Below are 27813 nucleotides of genomic sequence, written 5' to 3'. Positions count from 1 at the left end.
TACTCGTTATAAATCAGTGGAACTCTGTGGTCTTATGGCTGTGTTAACACCCTGTGCCACGGCACACACAGCACACACACCAAAGAGCTGGCGGAGCTCCACTCAACACAATCTGGTGACTGAAGTGAGGCAGGGTGCTAATTACAGCAGGGCCATAAAAATATGAACGCATACAGCTGACGTTCACTGCAAGGGAGAGGAAGGAATCACACTAAGTGGACAACCACACACAAACAGTACAGACTGTTGTACCAATACATGTTCCAATCATTCTGTAGATATACTTCACCAGAAACACAAAGAATAGGATCTGATCAAAGCCGAAGAAGTGTTTTTACTCCACGATCATGGAGCAAGATGGAGCTGAAGTGAATCCACCCTGATTCAAAAGAATGGATTTGGTAATGATCAGAGGCGGGAAGCAACTAAGTACATCTACTCAAGGTCTTGAGTATTTCCATGTCATGCTACTTTGTATTTCTACTCCTATACTTTAAGTACATTTAGATGAGAGTACTTTCTACTTTTACTGGAGGAACATTTTGAATGCAGGACTTTACCTGTAACAGAGTATCCCTACACTCTGGTACTTCTACTTTTACTCAAGTACAAGATCTGAGTACTTCTACTTTTACTCAAGTACAAGATCTGAGTACTTCTTCCACCTCTGAATGATTTCAGGATATACCGAGGGGGGGAGCATGCTTCAAAGATTACGGGAAAGAGGTGTTAGTGGCCAGCATCAACAACTTGTATAATGAGCTAAGCATGCTCATGCAGGAATTTTCTTTAGTGATAGTACAGTATGTCATCATTTGGGACACACAATATATCAGCTGCTAGCTGCTCTTCATAGCGGAGAACTTGGTAGGTTTAAAGATAGTTGTTTTCTTAGGAGTTTGCATTGAAAAAAGAGTAAATATGAAAAATTCAGCAGGTAGATCCAATCACAAGTCAAAATGCCTTAGTGCTTCATCAGAGTCAAAACACCTGTATATTGTGGCTAAGCGGTCATGATCACCTCCATTTCCTGAAAGTTATCAACACATGGGAAGCATAACAACCGCTAACTGAAAATGATCTGCTTATTAACTAAATAACACATTGTAATGTTGAAAAAAGAAACACATAAAGAGCATGATATAGTGAATTATAGACAGGTTGTAAAGAGGAGAGTGTTAGTCACCTGAGCAGTGGATTTAGTTTTAGTATCAGCAGAGATGAACTTAGAGGAAACTTTAGAAACAGGAGCTTTGTAGGGACTGGCAGAGGTGGAAGCAGGGGGAGGCTTGGGAGGATAACGACAGTTCAGCTTGGGAGAAGGCATGTTTTCATATAGGTCAGAGTTTTCATTATTCAGCTGGCGCCCCCCTGTGCTGGGACTGGAGTACTGCGACTGCGGGTCCTTCAGTTAGACAAGCATGCAGGCAGAGAGAGAAGAGGAGGAGCAGGGGAAGAGACACAATACAAAACAGAGAGAAAGGTCAAAGGAGAGAAAACAAGGGAGAGGTGATAGCAGTACAAACATTAGATACACTACTTTTCCATAACAAGCGTAAGGTATAATGTCGTTTAACATGTAAGATATCATACTGGGGGGGGTCTCAGTGTATTTCATCTTGGCTTACAGTATTTTCCATTGACATGGCCGTGCTATAGGTTTTGCTAACTTTGAAATCTTAGAAATTATGACTCTCAAAACAATGAGTAGGGTAACATTTTTGTTTTTGAGCAGCCACAGGCAGAGATGTAACTCTGTTCTTTCATTTTAAACAACTGATGTTGCATTTGAAACTATTCAACCCCGACTGCACATTAGGTTCATTGGCAAAATATTCAATTCCCAGCTGATTGCAATAAACAAATGACACAAGAACTGTTTAAGTAGCTCAATGAAACTGATATTACAAGGGTTTTTATCCAAATTCAACACAAAATGCTACTTTTAATGACTACTGCAGTCTCAAAAGTATTCAACCCCCTGTCTCAGGAACACCTGGTGCATGGCTGAGTCAAAAGAATTGAGCTCCATGCCCAGACACCAAGACATGCGACTCCAACTGACCCAAAAGCACAAGAAAAGTAGGCTTCAATAGGTTCATAACCATATAAATATTCCACAGGAGATTTGGAATTCTGTTCTGCAGAGCGATGAAACAAAACTGGAGGCCTATGGATCAGAGGTATGTCTGGGGGAAGAAGAATTAAGCTGAAGAGAACACCCTGCCTACAGTGAAGCATGGCGGGGGCTCAGAGATGCTCTGGGACTGCTTTGCTGCCTCTGGAAAGCTTCAGCCTGTGGAGGGCACAAGGGATTCAGGCAAGTATCAGGAAATCTAAGGTGGCGGTTGCAAAACGCACAGCCAAGAATATTACTGAACTGGAGGCCATTGCCCATGAGGAACGGGGTAAGATTCCTCGGGGCACTGTCAGGAGCTGGTTTCTGGATATGCATCACGTCTGCAGCAGGTCAGAACAGCAAAAGGGTACTACTAAGTACTGAAGATGCTTGTCATGAAGGGGTTGAATACTTTTGAGACTGCAGCAATCATTCAAAGTAGCATTTTGTGTTGAATTTGGATAAAACCCTGGTAATATTAGTTTCATTGAACTACTTAAACAGTTCTTGAGTAATTTGTTTATTACAAACAGCTGAGAAATTGTATATTTTGCCAATAAACCTAATGTGCCATAGGGGTTAAAAATTTCAATTGCAATTCTAAACTGACCTGGTGTACAGTCCAGCTGAACAATATCTTTTAAAGATCTTTATGTTAAGATAACCTCAGATGTTCCCTTATCTGCGAGAAATATTGTCCAGCAGGGATGATCAAACAAAATCTAGGCCTTTAAAAATAATGCAACGTGGTGATTATATATCAGTCAATGTGACCTGAGTTTAATCAGATTGTCCTACAGGAAAGAGTGTGAGGCATCTATCGTGTCAACAAACTTCTTCCCTGCACTCTGTCACGTTGACTTCTTTTTCAAAGCGACTTGTACGTTGTGTTAGAAAATGTAAATAGTAAAATATGTAATGAACAGGTAGATGGGTCACTGTGGTTAAGCTGCTTTAGCTGACACCGTGAGCGGGGGTTTTCTTACCGTTCCGTTGATGGGCACATCATCATAGTGGAGAGCCATGCCGCTGGGGCAGGCGTAGCCGTTGACTGGGTTGTCCAGGTACCGGTTCGGAGAGACAGCACGCTTACTTGTAAAACTGTAAGGACAAAAATAAAACGTGAAATGTATTTATTCCAGGAGGCAGGAAGGTTAACCGTCGGTAAAATACTTTCCTCTGATAAAGCTCAAGGTCAGACCTGGGTCAAGCTAGCTTTTAACCAAGCCCCTTGCTCATTTGTATGCATTTATGACCTCTGTATCTGTGTGCTATGTCCCGTCAGTGAATGTTACTTGGCATTAGTTCAAGAGTATTGTGTCTTTGCCATTGGGAACACCAGGAAGGTTCCAGAGGGCAAGCACCAACACAGAGGTGCTGGCAGCTACAAGGCAAACAGTCCACAGTAGGACACGTTATTGATATTAGTGAGATTAAATCTGCCATCAGTACATGTCGATGTTACTAAGAATTGAAATGATATGTTTTAGAGATTTCTTTAAAAAATGCGTTGTGGGCTCACTTCTAATAACATGTACACAGTGAACACAATCATTAAGACACAAGGACCTTTTTAAATCTGAATTAAGTCGCCACATAAACAGTATGTGTGTGTTAGTGTGTGGGCAGCAATGCCGTAAACATTGACGATGCAACAAACAACAAGCCAGTGGCAGTGGCCTGGCTGGATGTATGGCCTGACTTATTGTCCCAGTCCGTCCCTGGTGGCGCCTGTTGCCATGGTGCTGCCTGACGCCCACATCATTATTACTGGCCACACCTGGAAGCTGTGTGAAATCCTCATGGAATCAATCTTTGTCCTTTTGTGTTCTATACACTTTTGTGTTTGTGGCGCAGAGCAAAGTTCACCATACTATATCAGTAATTATTCATGGTAAAAACGTCAGAGTTGGTTTTAATCACTGGAAAACATGTTTGTCATTTACCAGAAGGACTGCTTGGCCAGCTGGATGACATTAGCGGTGGTCTCGACATCGATGTAGTCGTAGTGCAATGTAGCTGGGTCAGTGGTGGATCCAGTCTCAGCCAATAAAATCCCCAACCATCGTCCCATCTCCTCAGAGGAAGAGGCCTTTGGGGAAAGGACAAAGTTATAGTCAAAAGCATACTAGTTTGGGTTCAAGTTGAGTAGAAATCAATAGCATTCGATTTTACTTCTGATAAAAGCACAGGACAGTTTGTAAGGAAAATAATTGGAAACAAATGTGTAGGCAGAGGGTATACATGTGAGGAAATAGAATCAAAACAGACAAAATGATAAATTAAGGAAGTTCATACACACATTACATCAAATACACGACACAGGTCACATACATGTACATATGTAACTTCTGCTGGGGCAGAGCACACTGGAAAGCTGACTGTCCCGAAGCTAATGCCTGAAGGGGGAATAATGGGGGTCAGGTTATCTCTGCTGCTTGTGCTGTGTCTGTGAAACCTTTTCCTGTCATCTCTCCCTGTCAGTTTAGTTTAGATGTTTATTGTCATTCACACAGCATGGGGGGGTACATGAAGGGGAATGAAACATAGAACTCCGGCCTCGGTGCTAGCTATCTGTCTGAATGAATTTGAGAATAAAAGGGTTCCTCTACATTCTCTTGTGCTTCACTCTGGTTTGATGCAGGATGAGGTGGCCATGGGGGTTCGTCCTGTAATGCCTATTGAAGGTGTGGATGTCCTCCTTGGTAACGGACTGGCTGGCAGCTGTGTGTGGGCAGAGGGTCCACTGCCTCCTATAGTGTCATCTTCACCCACTGTGACTGGTAACCCAGAGTACATTTTTAGTGCTCCCCTAGAGTGTTTGAAGCTTGAGTTGTGACCCAGGCTATGAGCCGTGCACAAGAGGAATCAGAGAAGGGTGACGAGGTGCGTGAGATGGATTCTGTTGTTGTTACTGACTCAATGTTATCTGTTTCTCGCAGTGAATTGGTGATAGAGCAGAGAGCTGATCCCTCCACCGAGGATATTGACACCAGCGGTTATCTGCTGCAGGGGGAGCTGCTGGTAAGGAAATGGTTGTCACATGGGAAAGGCTTCATTGGTGAGCCTGTGTTTCAGATTGTGATTCCTGTGAAATTCCGTGAAGAGATACTCAAGACAGCACATCATCAATCGGGACATCTGGCTGTCCGTAAAAAGCTATAATTATATTTGATGGTATTTCTTTTGGCCTCATTTAAAGAGAGGTGTGTCTCAGCACATTAAATCATGTCACACATGTCTTCAAAATGTTCCCAGTCTGGGATTAATAAAGTCATTCTTATCTTATCTTATGTCAGATGACAGGTAAGCCCAATCAGAGCGTTCCTCTCTTCCCTTCCTATGCTCTTATCTTTTTATGTTTTATGTTCTTGTTTATATTTGCACTGTGGGACTGCCAGAAATGGTATTTAAATGTTCTGTATGTATAACACATGTGGAAATTTGACAATAAAGTGGACTTTGACTTTGGCTTTGGAACCTGCTCCACTGTGTCCCATCCCTGCGACTGTACAGCCTTTTGAACATTTAATCGTTGACGCTGTCACGGAATCAGAAACCCCTAGTAATCTGATTGACTATATAAACGGTTTCCAGCATTGTTGGTATTCATAAGGCCAAAGAGAAGTTGTCGTCTGCCCAGGTAAAAATGAAGTGTCTGTATGAACGAAAAACTGAGCATCACTTGTTTAGTCCTGGAGATCAGGTCCTGGCTTTGTTGCCAATGGTTAGATTGCCGTTTCTGGAAAGATTGCATTCATTTATTCCCTGGCATTTCTGCTTTATCTATTGGCTGACAGCGGAGTTCTAGTAGCTGATTTGACTCACAGGTACACATCTCCTCAAAACCATTATCCAACAGACCATTTGGAGGTCACAACTCACCTCCAGTACTGCAACCTCCTGGCCGTTACGAAGCAGGCGGAAGGCAAATGGGTGTTTGTGATCCAGGCCAGGACTGACCTCGCAGCCTCGGAGGGGCAACGAGGCGATGTGGCTCTTCAAGTCATCGCGGTCCTTGTGGAGAAGCAGCTGGTTGTCTTTCAAACGGCACCAACGCTCTCTCCAACGGTTATTGGACAACACGTTTAGGTAGCCTGACGAGCAAAGATAACAGTCAGGAAAATAATGATTCATGATTTTAACAATGTTAAATGTTTTCATCTAAAGTCATTCTTTATAGTATTAAGGTGGAAAGCAATACAACAGTGGCTGTTCTTTCTCTACATTTTGACAGGAGCCCCTAAGCTGTGTTTGTTGGAAGTGCATTTGTTGCATACATTTTTCATATATACCCTCACTGTATGGTATGACATCATATACAGCGTTAAACAATTTTGGGGTGTTAACTTAAATTTTGTCATTCCAAAATAACTTCAGAGGTAAGTTGGAGGAAGAAAGGCAGACACTCAGGGATTTTCTACACACAGATTACATGAACTGATGAAAACTGGAGGGTTGATGACAGACTTATCCACAGAGTCAAAATCAGTAAACTGATGTTCATGGCATGGTGGGGAGTCATGACTCACAGTTGATTTAATTATTACCAAAATATTCCACACTCATGACGTAAAGTGACCTAATGTAACGTACCGCAACAGAACATAATGTAACTTACCATGACGTAACGTGACATATAACATAACGAACCACAACGTACCATGATATAATGTTACATGATGCTACATTATGTAACATTACGTAACATAATGTAACATAGCATAACATAGCGTAACGTAACACATCATTGTAATATATAAGTTATATATAGGTCTTTCTGATACTGGGAATATCTGCATGAACAACTTACTGCATGTGGGTACGTCTTCTTCTGCTGAAGATGTCTGTTCGTCTGTGGACGGCTTCTTCTTGCCCAGGCCGATCATTTTGGTGATCTTCTTCCCTGCTCCCTTCCCCACCGTCCCAGTCTTCTGCTCAGACTTTGCATTCTTCTTCCCTTTTCCTAAAAGAGAGAGAGAATAACTTGAAATAAATCAAAATCAGTAAAACATTGTTATTGAGGTACTCCGCATATTGAATTTGCACTGCACTACAGAAACATGGGAAATGACTGAGAGATGTGTTTTCATTTATTTTGATTAAATTATGTGTGGATGCTTTTGCAATACTGTAGGGGGAAGAAAAGAGGAGAGAGACTAACTGTAGGCTTTACTATAAACAGCCATGCGTTCAGAACCAGTTGCATTCCTTTTTATTAGAACCTTGTGGGTTCTAAGGCTCTTCATTAGTGAATAGGTTCAGTCTGCTAGTGTAGCTTCACCGCTGGTGTGAGGGGGTAGATTTCAGCTGGCCAGAGGTGGGGAAGATATACTCACGTACTGTAGTTAAGTATTTTTTTGAGTATTTTTATTATATGCTACTAGTATTTATATTCCACTACATTTAAAAGGGACATAATGTAATTATTTAACAGCTTTAGCTACTTTTACAAAATGTATCTAAAAACATTCAACTACTGGACTAACTCTTTAAGTCACAACTCATGAAAAAAGATCACAGTTACAAAATGAAAGATCGTAGTAAGAAGAAAAAAGTGTTGGTCAAAAGATGCGATTGAAAAGATAATATGACTTTAACTTGTTCCAACTGCCAGATAAAGGGCAAAAGACACAGTGGAAAAGAATAAGGAAAAGACCTATGACTCACAACACACACACACACACACACACACACACACACACACACACACACACACACACACACACACACACACACACACACACACACACACACACACACACACACACACACACACACACACACACACACACACACACACACACACACACACACACACTTATAATCCTGCCGGTGGAGGGGAACTCATATGTCATCGTGCCACATGCTCAGAATGACTACAAAAAAACAAAGTAAGTCAATCAAAGTTTGGCTTTAAATGTTTTTTCCCTCACTTTAAAAACTACAATGGCAACTTCCTTCACTAACTGGCAGTTTGGAAGCTCTCTGTACTCAAACAGTATAAAGTATTAAGACACACTCGACACACAATGCAGGCTTTTGGGGAAAGCAGACACACAGATGTGAAAGCCATTGTAACCTTTTAAAAAAAAGCAAATTATTATTGTGTTTCCCTTCGGAGACGAAGAGGAGGAAAACTCTGATCAGGGTATTTTGATTCCAGCAAATCAGCTGTTTTTGTTACCATCCTTGGAAAGAATGTGGCTGTTTAAGCTGAAAAGAGTGTTCAGTACTCAATGAGGGAATAACTAAAATAAGACCAAAAGGTCCGTCAAGTAACTCACTGGAGTGTATTATTGGGATTTCCCTGATAATTATGTTGTCTTTACTGGATAAAAATAAAAGATTATACATCATATTCAGCCAAGTTGTTTTGACCCCGCTGTCAGAAACATTGGATTTACAGTCTACAACATTTATGCCTGTATTACAAAATGTACCTCTCGTGCCACAAATCTCGCTATTGTTGAGGAAGGGAAGGTGAACAGTGCATTTAAGTTATTAACTAGCATTAGCTAATAACACTACTTTATTAACACTGGCTCATGACTACTATCAGCATTAGCTGAAACAATAAGCAGAGAAGTGCAGCCATAATCTTCATCTGGGAGCAAGTGTATACGGAGGCTCAGAAAGAGCAGCAACATACTGAATTATGGTTGTATACATTGTTACTTGTAACAGGCAAAAACGGTCTACACCTCCCTGTGGATGCAATAAACAAATGTACATGATTAAATTAAGCTCAAATGGTAGATTGTTGCTGATCCCATTTCATAGTCCCCATAGTTTCACAGCCATGAATCATTGGTCTGTGCTGACTCCATAAAAGCCCGGTTGGATTCTGAAAATGAACTGCTTGGGAAAATCTGTTTCTGACATTATGTTAGAAAAATTACCTAATCTTTATGATGAAGAAAAGGGTGTTAAATTTAAGTTGACAAGCAAAGTGAAATATAGCACTCCAAGGGGTTTGCCTGCTGAGCAAACAAATGGTATGTAACTGCAGACTATTTCATCCATATCTTGTTTTTTTGCTTTCTGTTTCAGCAACCCTCGGTAAATAAAACCAACAGCCGGAATATATCAGGATATGAGTCCAAGTGAGAAATATTGAAGATCCCGCAACAAAATCCTACCCCTCATAAAACTTAATTGTAAGTCAATACATAAGAAACTGTCAAGTTCAGTTTTATGAGGGGTAGGACTCTGTTCTTATGTTAAAAACACATTATTTTGTATATATATATATATACACATAACTTATATATATATATAAGTTATATATACAGTATGTAATAACATCAGCCAAATTTGACAGAGCAATTTCATTGTAAGGTTCAATTACTAGCTTTGCCTGGATATTTGGGTTCAGAAAATGTGATGGTCCACGTCATTTGAACTGTGTTGTAACACAGCCCATATTATGTGATGTTAATTATTTCTACAAGTAGCATTTATCCAAATGTACAGTATTTCATTTTACATTCTGTACTTGTTTATCTTATTCTATTTACATGTATATAGAGTCCTTCATGATTGGTCACTTACAACACAATATTATTTTCTTTACATGTATAGTTTAATTCATCTGCACTACTTCATTTGTCTTGCAACATAATCTGTTTTCTACTGAGTTTCTTCTGGCAGATTCCCCAGACCTCAATCCAACCGAGCATCTGCGGGATGTGCTGGATAAACAAGGTCGATCCATGGAGGCCCCACCTCATCACTTACAGGTCCTAAAGGATCTGCTGCTCATGTCCTGGTGCCAGACACCACAGCACACCTTCAGAGGTCTAGTGGAGTCCAGGCCTCGAGGGGGGCAGGGCTGTTTTGGCTGCATAAGTGGGAGCTACGCAATGATAGGCAGGTGGTCTAATGTTGTGGCTGATCAGTGTATGTTACAGATGACTCAGAATCTTACCTTGGTCTTTGCAGTCGCTGTGTCCGTTCTCGTGAGTTGCTTCACCATCAGAACTCGGTTTATCATAAGATGCCTTCTGCCAGGTACGGAGACCATACAGAGGAAGAAGAATGAATGCACAAGAAGGTACCAAGTGAAACATTATAACACACACAGCTGTCCTATTAAATTGTATATTGTAAAAACCCTTTAGAGCATCTGCAACATGTTTCAGATAAATAATTGGTCGCCTTCTGTCTTTAAAGAGCTCCCTGCACTTTCCGTCCTGTACTAAACAGAAGAAAGTCCTGATGTGATTGTCTCTAATTGTGCAAAGAATCAGTCCTTATGGGAAGAAGTATATTTTTTCTGAAGAAAATGTTGGTGTTCTACAACAAGATCCAAAACAATCCATCCTTTCCATAGGAGGAAACCGGAGAAAAAGACTTGCTAGAGACTTGCTGGTGACTACGATGGACCATTTAGTATCTAAAGAGACAAATACTTTTAGTAGCCGGTGGAGACCAAAGTAGAGCTAAAGGGAGAGTGAATCTTGGACTTGGTGGACACCCACGGGAAAAGGAAAAATGCTAACGTCTCACCGTGTTAGGGAACGGTTTGCTCACATGGTTTATCAACTTTAAAATCTCAGTGCTGTGTTAACAGCTCGTTCTGCAGTCAGAAATTGGCTAACGCATTAATTATTAAAGGTTTAATCTTAAAAGTACGAATGTTTACTGCATGAATTTTCAGTTATAGGGACGTAAGAATACAGCACTTATCTGTTTATAGGTTAGTTTACCTTTTCCAGTTCAGGTTTGTGCACTGGTGAACCAGATCCAGTTCCATCCAAGTCTACGCCCCCATTAACACACACATCTCTCATCACCTGAAAAACAAAAGGGAATACAGCATTAGCTAATCAGCCACTGTTCACAAGTCCCACCTAGCATACATCCCCAGTGAAGTAGTTTCCTGTATACACCAGCATATCTAACTGGGCCAGCGGAATCTTGAGTCCTAACTGTGATCAGAACACATGGGTGGATCCCATTTAAAAATCCTAAAAGAATTCCTCACACCATTGCCACATAATTAAGCAGCTCATTTCTTCAGCCTGGAGAGCATGCCTGGGTAATGCAGGCCACATGTTCGGTGAACTCCCTCCTTTCATATCCCATCATGCTACTGAATGGCAGCCAATGGATCATAAAGAAAAACAAAGCATGCAGTAGAGAGTGAGCATGCATGTAGGAGTTGGTGCAGGGGTGGGGGTTTGTGCTACACACATTTGACACCACAGAAATGTACAATGTCCATGGAATCCTTATGCAATAAGGTCCAGCAGGGTGAATGAGATCTGCAGGGCTCAGGACGTGGCGCCAGTGTGCTTCATCATGACCCGGTTAGACTTCAGATCTGGCAACCCACAAACACATCTGCCAATCCTAGGCGTGTACTGTGGACATAAGGCTGGTTATGGGCAGAGAAGTAACTAAGTACATTTACTCAAGTACTGTACTTTTGGTAAAATGTTGAGATTACTTTTTAGAGTATTTCCATTTTATGCTACTTTGTACTTCTACTCCACTACAATTCAGAGGTAAATGATGTACTTTTATTCCACTACAATTATTTAATCCCTTTAGTTACTTTACAGATTTGGATTAATGATGGTAAACATAATCAGCCCTTAAATCCGACTTTAGTTCACCTGGAGTAAATTCAGCAGCTACCCTGCAGTATACAAAGCCATTAAAGTCATTTGAGTGGGTCGCAGATGTGCGAGTGAAAAATAGATTGAAAAAACTAAAAAAGATTGATAGATTTAATCTCGGTCAGGTAGTGATCTTCTCAAAAAAACATCTTTGGTGATGCTTCTCGAGTCTTCTGGCCAATCAGAATCAAGATAGCGCCATGGTGTTGTTACCGGAAGTCCCCACGGAGAATAAACTCTTTATACATCCATGGGTACAACTTCAAATAGAAATGAACATGTAAGACTCTTCTCAGACTGAGTCGTTCTACACTTAACATTAGTCAGGGTGTTACACCGTATTTGGTGACCCACTGGATTCTGTGTCCTGCAGTGATCGGATCCAGAGAGCATGATCATCCGTTATTTTCGTCATTTACCGTTTTTTTTTCCTAATAACGAAACAAATGTGTAGTCGTCTGTCGTTTTGACCCACAGAACAATGGGGGCTATGAACCCTTTAAATTAAATAACACGCCTCTCTCAACTCTCTGTGAGCAAAGTTCAGCCGTCAGAACAAAGTAACAAAATATATTATTAAATATGTCGGGTTATATAGATGTATTTATTTTCTTCTCAGAGTGTACCAGAATACATAGTTTACATGTTAGTATTTCAGATAATCTCCAGGGGGGATACCCTCAGAGCCACCCACAGGGGTTGGGTTTTCAAACATTACACATTTTCACGTGTAGTGAGACAAATGTGCCTTTTTATTTCCTACAGTTCAATTTTTTACAAATTCTAGTTTAAACTTGTTTAAAAAAACTAGTTCTCTGAGGGGATACAATCTGCCTTGCATGGCACTAACAATGTTGAAGATGTGGGTTTGTTCCCATGGACTACATATTTGTGTCCATAATATTATGTACTACTGCACTATTTTTTGTGAAATAATACATTAGTGGCTCAAAACGTTTGGTCGTGATCGATTGACAAAGGAAAAAAGTGGGTCCTGAGGCTTGACCAGTTGAGAAATTGTTCTAATTATTACTAATATAGTAGTATGATGTGATGAATGACTTAATCGTGTATATAGAGTACACATTTCAATACAAAGTTATTTTAATAATAATGTTGCCTTTATTGTTAAACAATAATTGTAATTTATCCTTTTGGTCATAACTATTTAGGATGTTTATACACTGAATACACATCTAGTTGCTTTTTACTTATCTGTGGCTAGAAAGCAAATGGTTATAAAAGGGGCACTTTGAAAAGTAATGAAAAGGCTTGGATATTTGAACAGGCGTGTATATTTGATTATGTAAATACATTTTAGTTTAAAGTAAGATGCCATAATTTGTGAGGGATTTCCAAATGTCGAGATAAATATTGTGTAACGCACTGTAGTCTATACATATCTGAGATATGATCCTTATCAACCAGCCCTACAGGGACAGTTCTGTGTATGTAGAGTGGTGGGCAACACAAAGTAACATTTAGTCAAACTGCTGTGTGCGCAAATTGCACTCTAACACACACACACACACACACACACACACACACACACACACACACACACACACACACACACACACACACACACACACACACACACACACACACACACACACACACACACACACACACACACACAGCTCCTCAGATCATGGGTTTTGGCTTGGACAGAGCATAATTGGGTTTGGCGGGGGAAATGACAGACTGTGGCTCCATGGGTTTGGCTCACAGAGCAGCTCAGAGTCCGGGGAGTGGGACAGACTGCTACATCATGTCTGTCTTCCACTGGAGAGGTAGCTCTTCAGACCTGGGTGCTATGGTCTGATCAAGCACTGCAATCAAACCTAAGACGCAGAGCACTTTTTGGTGCTGAATACAAGAATATAATAAATATATCCAAAACTGGTCCAAAACTGCACATCAGATTGTATGTGCTATAAAATAATCTTTAAGACTACAATCATACAATTGACGGTTGACCAAAGGGTAGTGAAGAACTGAGAATGTAATAATTCCAGAAAAATATGATCATTAATAAAAGTATTTCTTCCCTTTACTCACTTGAGATATATTTGGCGCACCTGCTGTAATAATGATTATATTCTAGTGTAAGGTCCACATTCTAGAATCTTCTTGGACAGCTGTGTTTTATCTGTTTAGGGAATTAATATGTAGTAGTCCTGACCCACATAACTTGATTATGATAGGACTCATTTTAAACAGAAAATGATTTTAAAGAGCGTCAGATATTCATTAACAATATTTTGATTGAGTGTGGTTTTTTAGTAAATATTATGTACGATGGTGTGTGTGTTTTTGCTGTGCTCTAGGCATTTTACCAGTGAGTTTGTGTCCTAACCAGAAGCCCGGTGACAAGCTTTGAATCTTACCTTAGGTGATAAATGCTGTGGTGTGTGCCAATGGTTGATGCCAACATGTACCGATAACCATTAAAAAAAAAGCCATGATGGTGATATACATCAGGAAGGCCATGCACGTCTGCACTCGACAGTCATTTTGCACTAGGGGTCGCAGAAGAGACGTGAGGAAGCACACTTTAGCTAAGAATAAGCAAACAAAGAACATAGAACTTACATTCCCCAAACTTAGTGCCGAAAAGGAAAGAAAAGAGAAAGTGCGTGGGAAGATATTAAATCGGTCAGACTAAAAATGAGGTCATATTGTAGCAGAAGGCAAAAGGGAGATAAGGCAAAAGAAGATAGAAAAGGAGAAAGAGGAAAAGAAATACATAAAACATTGAAAAGAAAGTTTCGGAGAATGAAGTAAGCTCCCAATATTGACAAGGATAGCCAATGTCTGGGACGATCTGTATTGTTACTAGCAGGCTGTAAACTGTCAGGTACTATCTTAGCTTTCCCCTCCCATTTCTGTCTCTTCACTACTTTAATCCTCTCTCTTTGCTTGCCCTTTATCTTTGTTTCCAATATCTCTATTTGCTTAATGTGCTTTTTTGGTTCCGCTTTTGTCACAAAGACTCGCTCATTATGCGAGATTTCACAGGAAATCTTGATTTCCATTATCCCGTAATAAGAAATGCAAAAATAACTGTTGAATACGTCTGATACCTCTAGGTAGAAGAAGGATTATACGGAGAGGGATTAAAAATATAAAAGCTGAAGAAAGAGTTCGAAAGACAAAAGCAAAAGTGTGTGGAGTATTAATTCATAAGTGAATGCTTAAAACCCAGGGGTTCTGGAAGCTTGACTCTATATGCAAAGAGGAACAGTTACTTGACGCTGCAGTGGAGATTTTTATATTTTCACTTGCTCTGTGGTTGTAGTCTTTGTTTTTTGACACCAATAAACATACATAAATAAATATATAGGGAAAAGACAGACGCAAACCCTGCCAATGACGGGACAGGTGTTCCTATCGATGGTAGCGAGGCAGAGTTGTGCTACACTTATTCTTTTTTGAAAGACCCTTCTGAGTAATGAACAAAAGTGAGCTTCAAAGTGCGAGTCCAACAGCCCGTTGGTAAAACTGAGGACTGAGTTGGCAGAGGCTAGCAAGCACAAATGATTACAAAAAATACTGTTGCACAACTGGATGTGAAGTGATCTAAATATAACTCACAATACATAGTTAAGGACAAATAAGGATTTCCAGGAGATTTTCAGGAAATGGAAGAAGAGCAAAGGTGGAGGAAGAGGGGGCTTGGGGTTTCTTTTTAATCCAAAATCCAGATGAGGCCGTTTTTTTTTCGCATGTGATCGAAACTAAAAAAAGAGCACAGAGGTGCTGGTACCACCATCAAACAAATGGAAACGGGTTGAAAAGCAAAAAACACAGCCTTTTAGATGTTGGGACGATTGGTTTGTTTTGCTGACTTGTCGAGCAGCCAGAGGGGAAGATCAGAGAGTGAAAAAGGCAATGGGGTGGGGTATGCTGAGAAAGAATGTTAGACCTGTTTATAACACACCACCTAGTCACACAAAATCAGGAAAAGGCTGAACCTGTAGAACAAAAGCAAAACTAGCCTCAGGAGACCGAAACCCTTTATTCTTGGAGAGAATGAAATGGAAGTTGCAGATCTAATTTGACCTCCCTTACAACAACATCCAACTTAAAGCTGATTCCAGGAACTATCGAGGTCAATTATTTTGGGCCTCCTAACTTTTTAACAATTCTATATTATAGAGACCTAATGCTTAAGTTGCTTTAGTAAAACATGATACAAATATTAACGTTTCCTTGGTATTTTTTTTTATCTCAATACAAAAATACGTGGCCTTGTAGATTAAGATAATGGCTGTCAAGGAACCCTAACGTTAAATGATTGACTTTTCAGTATAACAACACTATGTCATTCATAGTTTTTACTCATATGACCAGTCAGCGACCACGAGGGCAAAACAATAATGGCTAGAAATTAGACCATGGAGCGACCACAAGAGCTGGACAAATGTTCACCTTTTATAACCCACCAGTGTTTAGAGCACGGAATGAGGAGAAACAAAGATATATAGACAAAATGCAAGTCTTGGGCATGTGTGGGATTAATTTACAGCAACCAATGCCATATGTCAATCATCCAAAACAGCAAAGTTCCAGACGGAGCTGTGCTTTGGCTAAGCTAGCTAGCCTATGGTAAATCTTGTGCAGAATCTATCCTGTTGCCGAGATAGTAGCTAGTTACTAGTTCGTCCTGCAGCTTTAACTGAACAGTATCACATGATCTACATGAGCAAATGAAGTTTGTTCAGTAGAGTTCAGTACGACTGCTGCATTGGTGCAATTTGCTAAGAATCATATGAAATCTGTGACTGGTTTTGTGGTTGCTAGTGTTTACCTTAAGCCACTCCTCTGCCTGCTCTTTGCTCTGCACGGCCAGCACCAGCGCATCCGCTCCCTGGTGGACTATCCTAAGTTCATGCTTCTTCTTCTTGCCATCTTTCGGAACGTGAGTGATGCTACACCCAAGGAGGGTCAGCTCCATCTGCGGGGTGTGGTCTTTGGAGGACTTGTAACACTAGAGACAGAGAAAGGGGGCAAGGTAGAACCAAACAGGATGTTGCCGGAATGTTTCCGCAGTCATTATTTGGGGAAGAGCTGTGACACTATTTGCACACAGGCATACATTTGTACGTAGATCACCTTTAGAAACACTAAAGTGTGTGAACAGGAGTCCCTTACCAACAGTTTGTTATCTTTGATGACACAGAGCAGTTTGGTCCACTGTCCAAAGCGCTTCTTGCGCAGCAGGAATGCACAGATCCGAGCATCCTTCACCAGATCCATGGACGCCTCTGCAGATGGCCACTGGTGACGCATCTTCTGGCCCTTTCCATCCTCCTCTTCCTCATCATACGACTCATAAGAACTGCTCATGGCGTCCGAGTCATAGTCTGAAAGGAAGGGGCAGAAAGAAATAGCTCATTGTTTTTCCATACTCTGGTAGGTATCATTGATGGGTATTGTAAATCCGAGTGCCACTCACTAGCTGTGATGTATTCGGGAGCTTTTCCAGGACTTAAAGGAACTGCTTCCTCATAGTAGCCTTCTGGTAGAGAGGAGCTGGGCAGAGGGGGGGGGGCCGCTGTTTGGAGGCTGCAGAGAAAAAAGAAGCTTCCATTGATTAGTGGGAAGTTCCAGTATTAAGCAAATCAAATTAAAAAACAACATTCGTCATTTACATTCCAAATATCACTTCGACTCCTTTAAGTATTTGAAATATTACTCCCACACAACATTTCAAAATCAAATAAACGTACCACTCTACAAAAAGACTACCCTTATAAAGGATTCATAAAGGGTTAATAATTGGGTTATTACTTAGTTTGCCTCCAGCCTTTATTTAGTGTTTTCACATGATAGTGTGCTTTACCATTCTAATAGAGTGCTGTGGTGTTGTGTTGTTGAGGGCTGTATTTCACGTCATCTTTCTTTGGGTTCAATGTATGTCTATAGGATGATGATTGCAGAATCAAACAATGAGATGGTCCAGTTCACTTGGCCAGCACGGTGAATCTTAAATCAAACGTTCCTTAAAAGAGTGAATGTGAAGCACTGTATGATACCAAATTAATCCCCAGACTGTGTATTCCTCTCATACACTTACAATACTTCATCATCATGCTCATGTTTCTCTTTTTTCACCTATGAGTCGAGTGGCAGGCTAGGCCCCTAGCAGAAACATTATTTTCCTTTGGGGGAGACTCCGGTTTGGTGAACTGATTTCTTGGCAGGCATATGCTGCCCTGCTTACCTCCAGAGCCGCCAGCTCTTTCTCCCCACCACACCCTTAAAAACAAAAGAGAAAAATCCCCAGGAGAGGAAATCAGAGGGAGGGAAGTGAAAAGAAGAAAAGCAGTCGGACTCTTAATATCAGTTTGAGAGGTGGATGTGTTTGTGTTGGTGGAAGCTGACTGTTGATATGAGGACCGCAGCTATATCTCACATCCCATTCACTTCCTTTCCAAGATTTTAAAGCAAAAACACAATTTTAGAATCAGGGATCATTCAAATGTTTGGGAAAGCATTTTTTTTGCCTGTGTAGGGCATATTTCCATTACATTACACATAAGAGAATGTGGTCCCATTGCTCACCATTTAATGACCCAGACTTTAAAGGCACTGGGGTGGGCAGATAATGTTTGCACACTTATATACAGAGCAGCATATAAACACACAGACGGACTTTCCCTTTGCTTTCTCTACCCAAACGGCAGCTTGGTCCCATCACACAGTGTGCTGCAGATTTCTTCAGTCACACTGTATTCCAGTCTGCTGAGCACAAACTGCACAAAAGAAATGCAGATCTCCAAACCATCTGTGGCCTATCCTCACATGATAGTGTATTTGTATGTACTGATCTGGATTGGGGTTTTCATCTACTACAAATGAGTTGGATGGATATTTTTTAACTCCTTGTGGGGAACCTCAGCCTACATATAGATGAGGGTAGCTCTTCGTCACTTCCTGTTGAAATTATGGCCCCGCTCAATTTCCGGTGAAAACAAGACATTGAGGGAACAATACTTTATAAGCTGCTGTGTCATGCTTTGTAATGTTAGAAGTCAAAGTAGTGACTGCAGATGCTGCATTTAAATACAAAATGCTGACAAGCCAAGAAAATTCCAGTTTCAGTGTTAGCTGCTGCCTGCAGGACATCCAACCGCTATTGATTCAAATTAAACCATAAATCGAAACCGATCATCGAACTCCAATGGCATTGTGTAATGGTGTGCCTGACTGACCATCATTATTGGACTCCACTCCTTGTAGATAAAAAAATGCACGTCAAAATGTCTTTACAGACATTAAAATGAATCAGAATTGAAGCTTGACACTGTATATTGGCCATTAGCTTGTGTATTCTTAATTGACCCCAAAGGGATTGAAAATGTAAGGCCATTATTTCTATGACAGAACATAAGAGCTGACTGACGGCTTATTATTCCCAGGGTTTAGCATTCAATTTGCTTGACCTGGCTACTATAAGAAGATACAACATATGGTACTATAGGAAGTAGAATTTGCAGCTCACTTTTTTCTAAATTAAAGTAAGAGACTTTCTATAAAGTGATTTGGTTACACGGGAAACTTATAAGGCCTCCAATATTGTGTTGGCTCTAGCAGTAGAAAGTCTTCCAGGATGCTCATGTTATTGTCTCCTAACAGCATGCACGATTCTTACAAACAGCAAGGCTGCATTTCAGGTGAGGGTCAGGTGATGTCATTACAAAGCAAGCTCACTTTCTATCAGTCTGAATGAGAGCTTTATAAAGTACTTGTAAGCTAGCCAGAAGCACTCTAAAAATAAATACTCTTGCATCTTATTCACATAAATGAGTGTTGACAGGAAGAGTTTAAATATTTTTCATGTGCCATCATGTTACAAAAGCCGTGTCTATCTGACAAGAATACATTTTAGAGGAAGCACTGCTACAACCACAAGAACAGCAGCATTAACAGGTCACGTGCATGGATGCATATCAGAAATGTCAGAAATCCACAGTCATAATGTGTAATTAGGTAGTGGTAAAGGAGTCCTGACCTTGGTTTGGACTACTTTGAGTGGGAAGTATGTCTGCTGCTCTGCCCTTCCCTAAAATGTGTGCCAAGTATCAAATGTGCCCCGTGTAGAAAGACTGGACCTGAATAAATGTTCCTGCCACGGGGCCAATGGGATGCTGGAATGAATAAACTAAGCGGACACAGAAAAGCCACTCCTTTGGGAGTGGCTTTGGAAGTAAAAACTGCATTTCCAATGATTTCTTGGCATTTTCCCAATGTGGAAGCACATGTGTTTCCAGCTGCTGACAATCCTAACATATATTTTCGATGGCAAACAATGCTGGCTAAAACTAGTAGGAAGGAGGATATTGTATCCGTGATTGATTTCACATATTGAATGCGTCTTCAAAGAAATGATCTAACTATAAGTTACAAAAGTAACAACCAACAGAATACCCAACCAAGGCTGCCCCCTGTTACAGGAGAGTAGTTTTGGGGGTTTATTGGCCATGGAAAAAAATGATATAAGACTTATTGGAGCAAGTCCAGGGTGTGCTCAAATGTTGAGGAGCTGAAGCCGAGGAAAGTCCCCCAAAATACATTTAGCAATGTAAATAATTTGACTTTTGGATCAATTTTGGACACATTTGTCAACTAAGGTGTGGATTGTTTCGTAGCCAACTACAAAGCAACTTTTTGTCAGTTTGCCAAATTGACTTTCACAACAACAACCAATATCTATGGGTATAGTGGGAAGAGCCACACAACAGATATCCACATTTGTGCTGTCATTTTTGTTTGTATCATAATCATTCAAGCATTCGTGCCTCACTACAGAAACACATGTTGAATGCTTTGGTACAACACTTTTCCCGTAAAGAAAGGTGCAGACAGGTTTTACTGCCACTTTTGGAGCTGGTGTTTGGGGGCATTTGGATCAAGTGTACATAGAGTTGAAGTAAGACTAGGCCCAGCATGGAACTGCAACAGAAATGACTTGTGAGCGGAAAAAATAAAATGATATATATATATATATATATATATATATTTATACAGTCTATGGTACTTAAAGGTTACAGCACTGTATCCATAAGCATTAATCTTCAAAACATTGCACCGATACCCATATACATACATGACCCATACATTCTTCAAAGCTTTAGCATGAGGTCCAGCTAATACAATGAGTAATGCATTGAAGCCATACATCACAACAACACAAACGTACAAAGAACTAACTGTATGGATATGTGTATGTATGTGTTGCGTATACAATACAGTTTGACGGATATTGTTGCCACTTTACTTTGGTTCATTAAGTTTACTTAGTATGAACTTAAATTGTCAAAGTTCATTTGTATGTGAAAGTTAGTAGGAGAATGATGTTCACAATGTGCAAAAACAATGTCATGATGTTGGCTAATCCTCTAGCATGATATGAAGACATGTCAGGACACTTTTGTTTGTGTATCTGGCTTGTGCTAACAAATCACAGCAGCACTAATGGAACTGTCTTTGTGTAGGAGGAGAACTCAATTTGAATGTCATCTGTCACACACACACACACACACACACACACACACACACACACACACACACACACACACACACACACACACACACACACACACACACACACACACACACACACACACACAGCTCCTCAGATCATGGGTTTTGGCTTGGCCTAGATAACGACCTGCAAACCTCAGAGATACACAACTCATTGTTTCAACAACCCATGCTCGTGTTACCTCCCATAAAACAAAACCTTTCTCTCATTTAAGACTCATTCCTTCACTTCCCCTCCACCCTTCCTGCCACAGGCTGGCATGTTAAGTGTTTTTGTGTATTTTTTGGACAGGTGCATTCACCAGAGTGCTATTACTGGATGCCAGCTTGCAGGCTGTTCTGAAAAAATAACTGGAGATGGGGATTGGGCTCAGTGTTTCCTACATTTCCCTCACTGAACAATGAGATGTGGTAAGCAGAAGTTGATAGAAGGAGGATGTAGTCCACATTTTTGCAAATGGTTTGAGATTGAAGCTGTGGAACAGGCACTTTCCCGCCCAACACACACACACACACACACACACACACACACACACACACACACACACACACACACACACACACACACACACACACACACACACACACACACACACACACACACACACACACACACACACACACACACACACACACACACACACACACACACACACACACACACACACACACACACACACACACACACACACACACACACACACACACACACACACACACACACACACACACACACACACACACACACACACACACACACACACACACAGTTTTGTAGCAACTTCCTAATGACCCTCTTACTCAGGGGTAGGGAACCTTTTTCCTATCTGAATCAGAATCAAGAGCCATTTCAATTTTAACAACATCCTTTCGGGCCATACTTATTATTGAACTCATGACCTCTGCTGAAGTGAGGACACATTCAACTCGAGGGAATCACTCGTCAATTGTATACTGTTTTTTTCAAAGGATTTATCATCCAGCTGAAAATGAGTAATAATAGATCTGAACAACAAAATGGACCACATACAACTTTCTTCAACTATATATTTTATTTGATTTATTTATCGTTATTTTCATTGAGGATGACAACTTGTTAGCGCTGGGTTTAACAGCCTACTGTAACAAGTTATTGTAATTATTCCGGAAAAAATAAGCCTCGTGAAAAATCCATGATCATATCCTGGATTATGAAATGATGAACTCAAAAGGAAGGATATCAGTAAATAACTAAATTGATAATATAAGGGCATTCTGCTGGTAGTAAAGGTCCAGTGCCTCTCAACAGGACACAGTGCAGAGAATAATTACAGGTGTTCTTATTGTGCAGGTGTATGTGGAACAGGAACACACTGCTGGTGCTCTGGCAGGGATAACAGTGTGTCTTGTATTAGTAGTAGAACAGCGAACATGTCTGCAACAAAAACTCTGTGAAAACTCTGCAGCGACTGACAGCCGATCCAGCAGCCATCAGAAATCACAAAACGGAAGTGTTAAACGTGACTTATCCATGCTACCTCCTCTTCGTGTGGTTTCGTGAGGAGAAGACGCGAGTGAGGGAAGCATGATTGCAAGTTAAAGGTCTCCTATTATGCTATATTTGAAAAATAAATCTAAAGCCACATATCCGATATTACATCATTATATCGGCAGCAAATCTGGATCAGCTTGTTTGTACCCCCGTTTTTAGAGATGTGGGTAAGGAGGAAAAGAGACACTTTGTGAGACTCCTTACACACCAGGGACACATATTTATGTATAAAACACAGTAAAAAGTGCATTTTGCATAATAAGGGACCTTTAAGAGAAATGAGATGGACCTACGGAGAGTCTTGAGTACTCCACTGACTAGCATTGAACTCCTCTGATATTGTCGGACTCACACTTGATACTAACTCTCTAGCTGTAGCAAAGATGAAGAGCTGTGAAAGTAGAGCAGAAATAGCTACACTTTCCCCTCAGTGCTTTATTAAGTCACTATGATCACATCATGTTTCAGAAAAAAAAAAACCTTGGCATTGTAAAACCCCTCCAAAAGGATTTCAGTGGGGGAAAAAGTTGTGAAATAGGTTTTCCATTCGTGGCCCGTGTTTCTCAGTGGGAACGTTTTACAAAGAGTGTTAGTATAAGTAGACTGAAACAGTTGTGGTCCTCATGATAAACCATTATGAGAGCATGTGTCATTTATTTACATCCAATTGCACACTGTAGTTAAGACTTAATCAGTGTCCAATATGTCACTTATTTGATATTCAATAGGATCTGTTAGACAGCCTCATTTCCTGTCTAAAGTCAATGACACAAGTCTAATGATGTCACTGAATGGTTTGCCATGGCTGAAAAACCCACAGAGTAGGGGAACCCCACTGGAATAAAGTACAACATGAGGACAGATTCTTTGAGAGCAAATGAAGACCAGAACAGGTCATGCCACAGCTCCCAAAGGTCATTAATTTCTGAAGACCTCCAAAAGCTGGAGCGATTCAACTGAAATGGTGTAACTGGGACCCGTAGCCTGACACTGCACAGTGACACATTTACTTACTGCACTGTGTTTCACTTTCAGGCTAGAAAACATTTGGTTTGGCAAAATACAGCCTGCCTAGATTTATTCAGCAAAGCTGCTTGTCTACAGCCACCTCCAGGGCCATGACGTGTAAAGGGAAAGACGTTTGTGTTTTCAAATGACTGCAAACCACTAGTGATAGCTAACAATACAAAAGAGAGCATTTAGACATTGTGTGTACAGTATTGGTTGTTTGAACACAAAGCTTGAGCCAAGACATATATTTATCTTCTAAAGGGGTGGGGAGGAGGGGGTTGTCTGAATGAAAATGAGAAGGGGAGGAAATGAATTCCAAATGGGAGCCAGACTGCTAGGGATAACGCAACCTTGCTATCCATCATATGAACGCACTTCTGCACGCTGGTTGACTTGTGTAGTAAGGGAGGTTCTGTTTGGGGGAAGACAAGGGAGGAGAGTAGGAAGGGGTGGGGGATGGCATTGCTCTCCAACATCAACACAGATGGAAATCATTTGTGTCTCAACAGAAAGCTGGTCCGCATTCTCCTTAAGCAGAGCTGAGGTAGAACCCTGAGGATGTGAATACAACTGTTGCCTAAAGAAGTGGTGCTAAAACAATTAGAGAACATTTTATACAATGTGTGTGTGTGTGTGTGTGTGTGTGTGTGTGTGTGTGTGTGTGTGTGTGTGTGTGTGTGTGTGTGTGTGTGTGTGTGTGTGTGTGTGTGTGTGGCTCAGAAAAAGCAAGCAATTTGACTACTATACGTCACTTAAAGCATTTTGAAGTATTTTCTGGAATTTATAGATGTATTAAAACATGAAATATTAAAAACTAACAGAAAAGGTGGACAAAACAACAATAATGTTAGCAGTTTTTAGGTGTGATGCACCTTCTGCGTGTCAATTTGTGCTAAGTGGAACCACGCTTCATTTAAGTTTTCATTTTTGATGACAGGAACGTATTCCATGCCAACTATGAAAGAGCAATATTACTGTAGAATAAATCGTGGATATAAAAAGAGACAGTCAATAGGATGTAATTAGAACCAGACTGTGTTTATTCTTTGTGTTAACATGCATGAATGTGTTCATCCGAACACATTTAAGAGATTGTAAAGTGGGGCAGTGATCCTCTAACTTAGATCTGAAGTGATTTATGAGGTGAGGGTGGAGAGGATCTAACTGACTAAAGATCCTGTTCTCTGTGAGTATACACAATGTGTGTCTGAGCAAAGCCACCTCTTTTCCTAACGTTAGGATTGGTTATTGTACGTTACATCTCTTTGAATGATATGTTGGTGTGGTGATCTGCCCCTGGGAAACAAATCTGTACCGTCAGTTTGTAAACATCATCTTTTCTCGAATGCTGAGGCATTAACCATCTGACTTTCTTTCCCAGCTAATGTAGCATGTTTTGAGCTAAGTTAAGTTAACTGTCATTGCCAAAGTGTATGAAATCAAAGGATGTATGATGATATTTAAATGCATAAATGAAAAATGTACCTGTATAATGATGTTTTTAACAGCTAACGCAGCTAAAACGGTTTATTTAGTTGTGGTTTTGCAAACAGCTCCTTTTAAAAATGTGCCTTTAGTACTGCACGCCTTTGCTACATATACAGAAGTCTAAGCTGTCCATTTTATTTTATTTTACAGTAACTTATGACTTATCAAATTACGAATATAAAAAAACGTATATCAAAAATAAGTTCTTGTATGATTGCCTTTTAAATCCACATGAATACTCCAAACCAATCATTCCTTATGTAACAGCAGTGGAGACGGCTGCCCAGGCTCTGGGATGCAGAGCCGTCTACTTCTCCTTTACTCTTTCACCAAATCTCTCATTTTTTACTGAACTTAAAGCCACTCACACTTTATTCAATAATACATTTCTAATATTTAACTGCAATTGGCATGTTAAAGAAGGTTTGAGTTTTCCTATTGTTTACTTAATTATGTTATTTTTCCCTAACCTCCCTACCCCTTTTTACTCCTTTCTGTTGACTTTATCTCTCTTCATGTCCGCTGCAAGCTGTCATTTATACAACTTGAAGGAACGGAGAGAGGAGAGTGCCCTGACAGATTATCCAGAGGTCAGTGTGGAAATGTGATAAATGGTCATTTCAGAGCAGAGAGAGCAACAGAGATCTGGAAAAGTACAGTAGCTAAGTGTCCATGGAAGTATATTTATGATGTTGGTATTTAATACTCATTCACTGACTTGGGAAGAAATGTTACCATTGAAAATCATAAGGTTTGAGGGACCATAAGCCAAAGGGTGAAGAAAATCAAACTGCTTAAAAGACTAGATCTCAACTGATCAGAATTGACCACTAAGAAAATAGTTTGACATTTAAGAGAAAAGGTTTATTTGCTTACTTAAGAACATTAATGTCAGATGGATACCACTCACACATCTATCCACTAAATATGAAGCTACGACTAGCAGCCAGTTAGCTTAGCCTTCTCATGAACTTGATGTTGTTTTCTAAGACTAGTCGTTTAGACAGAGTTAATAAGACGTACAGAAACATCGTTGGATTGGAGAAGCAAATCTGATATTATTTGGCAATTTTCTTATATGCTATATTTAAAATATATATATATTTAACAGTTACTGGTTGGTCATATAAAACATATTTGCAAATAGAAGAGATAGAATCGGAGGATGAAACCCTCTTTATTAGTCACATACATGCACACAGCAGAGCACACACAGTGAAATTGGTCCTCTGCATTTAACCCATCCTAATACTAGGAGCAGTGGGCAGCTATTGTGCAGCGCCCGGGGAGCAATGGGGAGGGGGGGATTGGAGGTGTCTGGTGCCTTGCTCAAGGGCACCACAGCAGGGCCTAGGAGGTGAACTGGGACCTCTCCAAGTAGCAGTCCACTTTCCATATTTCAAGTCTGTTCGGGGACTTGAACCGGCGACCCTACAATTCCCAGTCCAAGCCCCTACTGACTGAGCCACTGCTGGAATCCAAATCTAGTTTCTTTTATGTCAGAAAGGATTTGAAAAAAAATGATGGTACATCTGAAAAGATATGTGACAGCTTTTGGTAAAGGTTCCTAGAAAGTGGGTTGAGATTATTTTGTCAGACTGACAGAAACATTGCACTCCTCACTTTAACTGGTTTTACTGGAAACCACAGCTATCCTCTGCAGGCACACACTGGGCAGAACGGAGGGAACTGCTTCTCATTACACACTGCACAGTCAGGATTGGTGCTATAGTGTGTGTAGGGAGCGGGGGTATAGAACAAGGTGTTGTGGCTTAATGTTTTGGTGAGAAGGCTTTGAGGGACATCACCTGCTTTCCATCAGAGGCATCAGCTCTGACACACACATGCACGCACGCATGCACGCACGCACAGCAGAAGTAAAGATGTTACAGTCCTTACTGAAGTGAGGAGACATGTCATTCGGCTGAACACTGATGTGATTAAAGATGTGTTGCAGTTACAGGCTCATGTTCAATGACATGCCGATGATTGCAGTGAGTATATTATTTGAATTAGAGGTTTACAAATAAGTTGGATTGTTACTAACGTTGAAAGATGCATGTGTATCTCTCTTATGATAACATAAAGTTGGCTGCGGTTCCATCTCCAAAACAACATATAAGAGGACATTTGAGACTGAACCTGAAGCATCATGATGTTCCCAGTAGGGCTATATGCTGCCAAGTAACTTCTCAGATTTTGTAGAAGTGTGTTTAGGTCAAGGTCATGGTGTCAGGATAAGGTCATACCAGCCAGGGGTGAGGGATCTCAGGGAGGGGCATCTGAGGCGGGGCCGGCAGACCACTGCTGATCTCTGACTTGAAGGAAGGCTCTGTGAAGGAGAGAAAGTGTGTTACTATGAAGTGTGTGTGAGGAGGAGTAACTCTAAACATCACATGGGTTTTGCTGGACTGACGAAGCAAAAGCGCGTTGAATCCCCGGAAAGGGTCCCGCTTGCTTTACTGCTACTTATTAAAATAATTATT

At 40.6% G+C, this 27813-nt stretch overlaps 1 protein-coding gene across 1 annotated transcript in view; it reads right to left on the bottom strand.

Annotated features, from left to right (window-relative positions):
* The window catches only part of afap1 (actin filament associated protein 1), a 61920-nt gene that overhangs the window by 7054 nt on the left and 27053 nt on the right, over positions 1 to 27813 (bottom strand). Inside the window, 11 exon segments of the mRNA XM_063901065.1 lie at positions 3106 to 3220; positions 4066 to 4211; positions 6005 to 6216; positions 6933 to 7085; positions 10050 to 10125; positions 10831 to 10917; positions 16559 to 16738; positions 16903 to 17114; positions 17207 to 17300; positions 17302 to 17316; positions 27577 to 27659. Of these exon segments, the coding sequence (XP_063757135.1) occupies positions 3106 to 3220; positions 4066 to 4211; positions 6005 to 6216; positions 6933 to 7085; positions 10050 to 10125; positions 10831 to 10917; positions 16559 to 16738; positions 16903 to 17114; positions 17207 to 17300; positions 17302 to 17316; positions 27577 to 27659 (1373 nt within the window).

Source organism: Eleginops maclovinus, chromosome 14 (assembly GCF_036324505.1).
Source record: "Eleginops maclovinus isolate JMC-PN-2008 ecotype Puerto Natales chromosome 14, JC_Emac_rtc_rv5, whole genome shotgun sequence".
Classification (NCBI taxonomy): domain Eukaryota; kingdom Metazoa; phylum Chordata; class Actinopteri; order Perciformes; family Eleginopidae; genus Eleginops; species Eleginops maclovinus.
The sequence above is the reverse complement of the archived record's forward strand: the minus strand, read 5'-3'. Positions and strand labels throughout refer to the sequence as shown.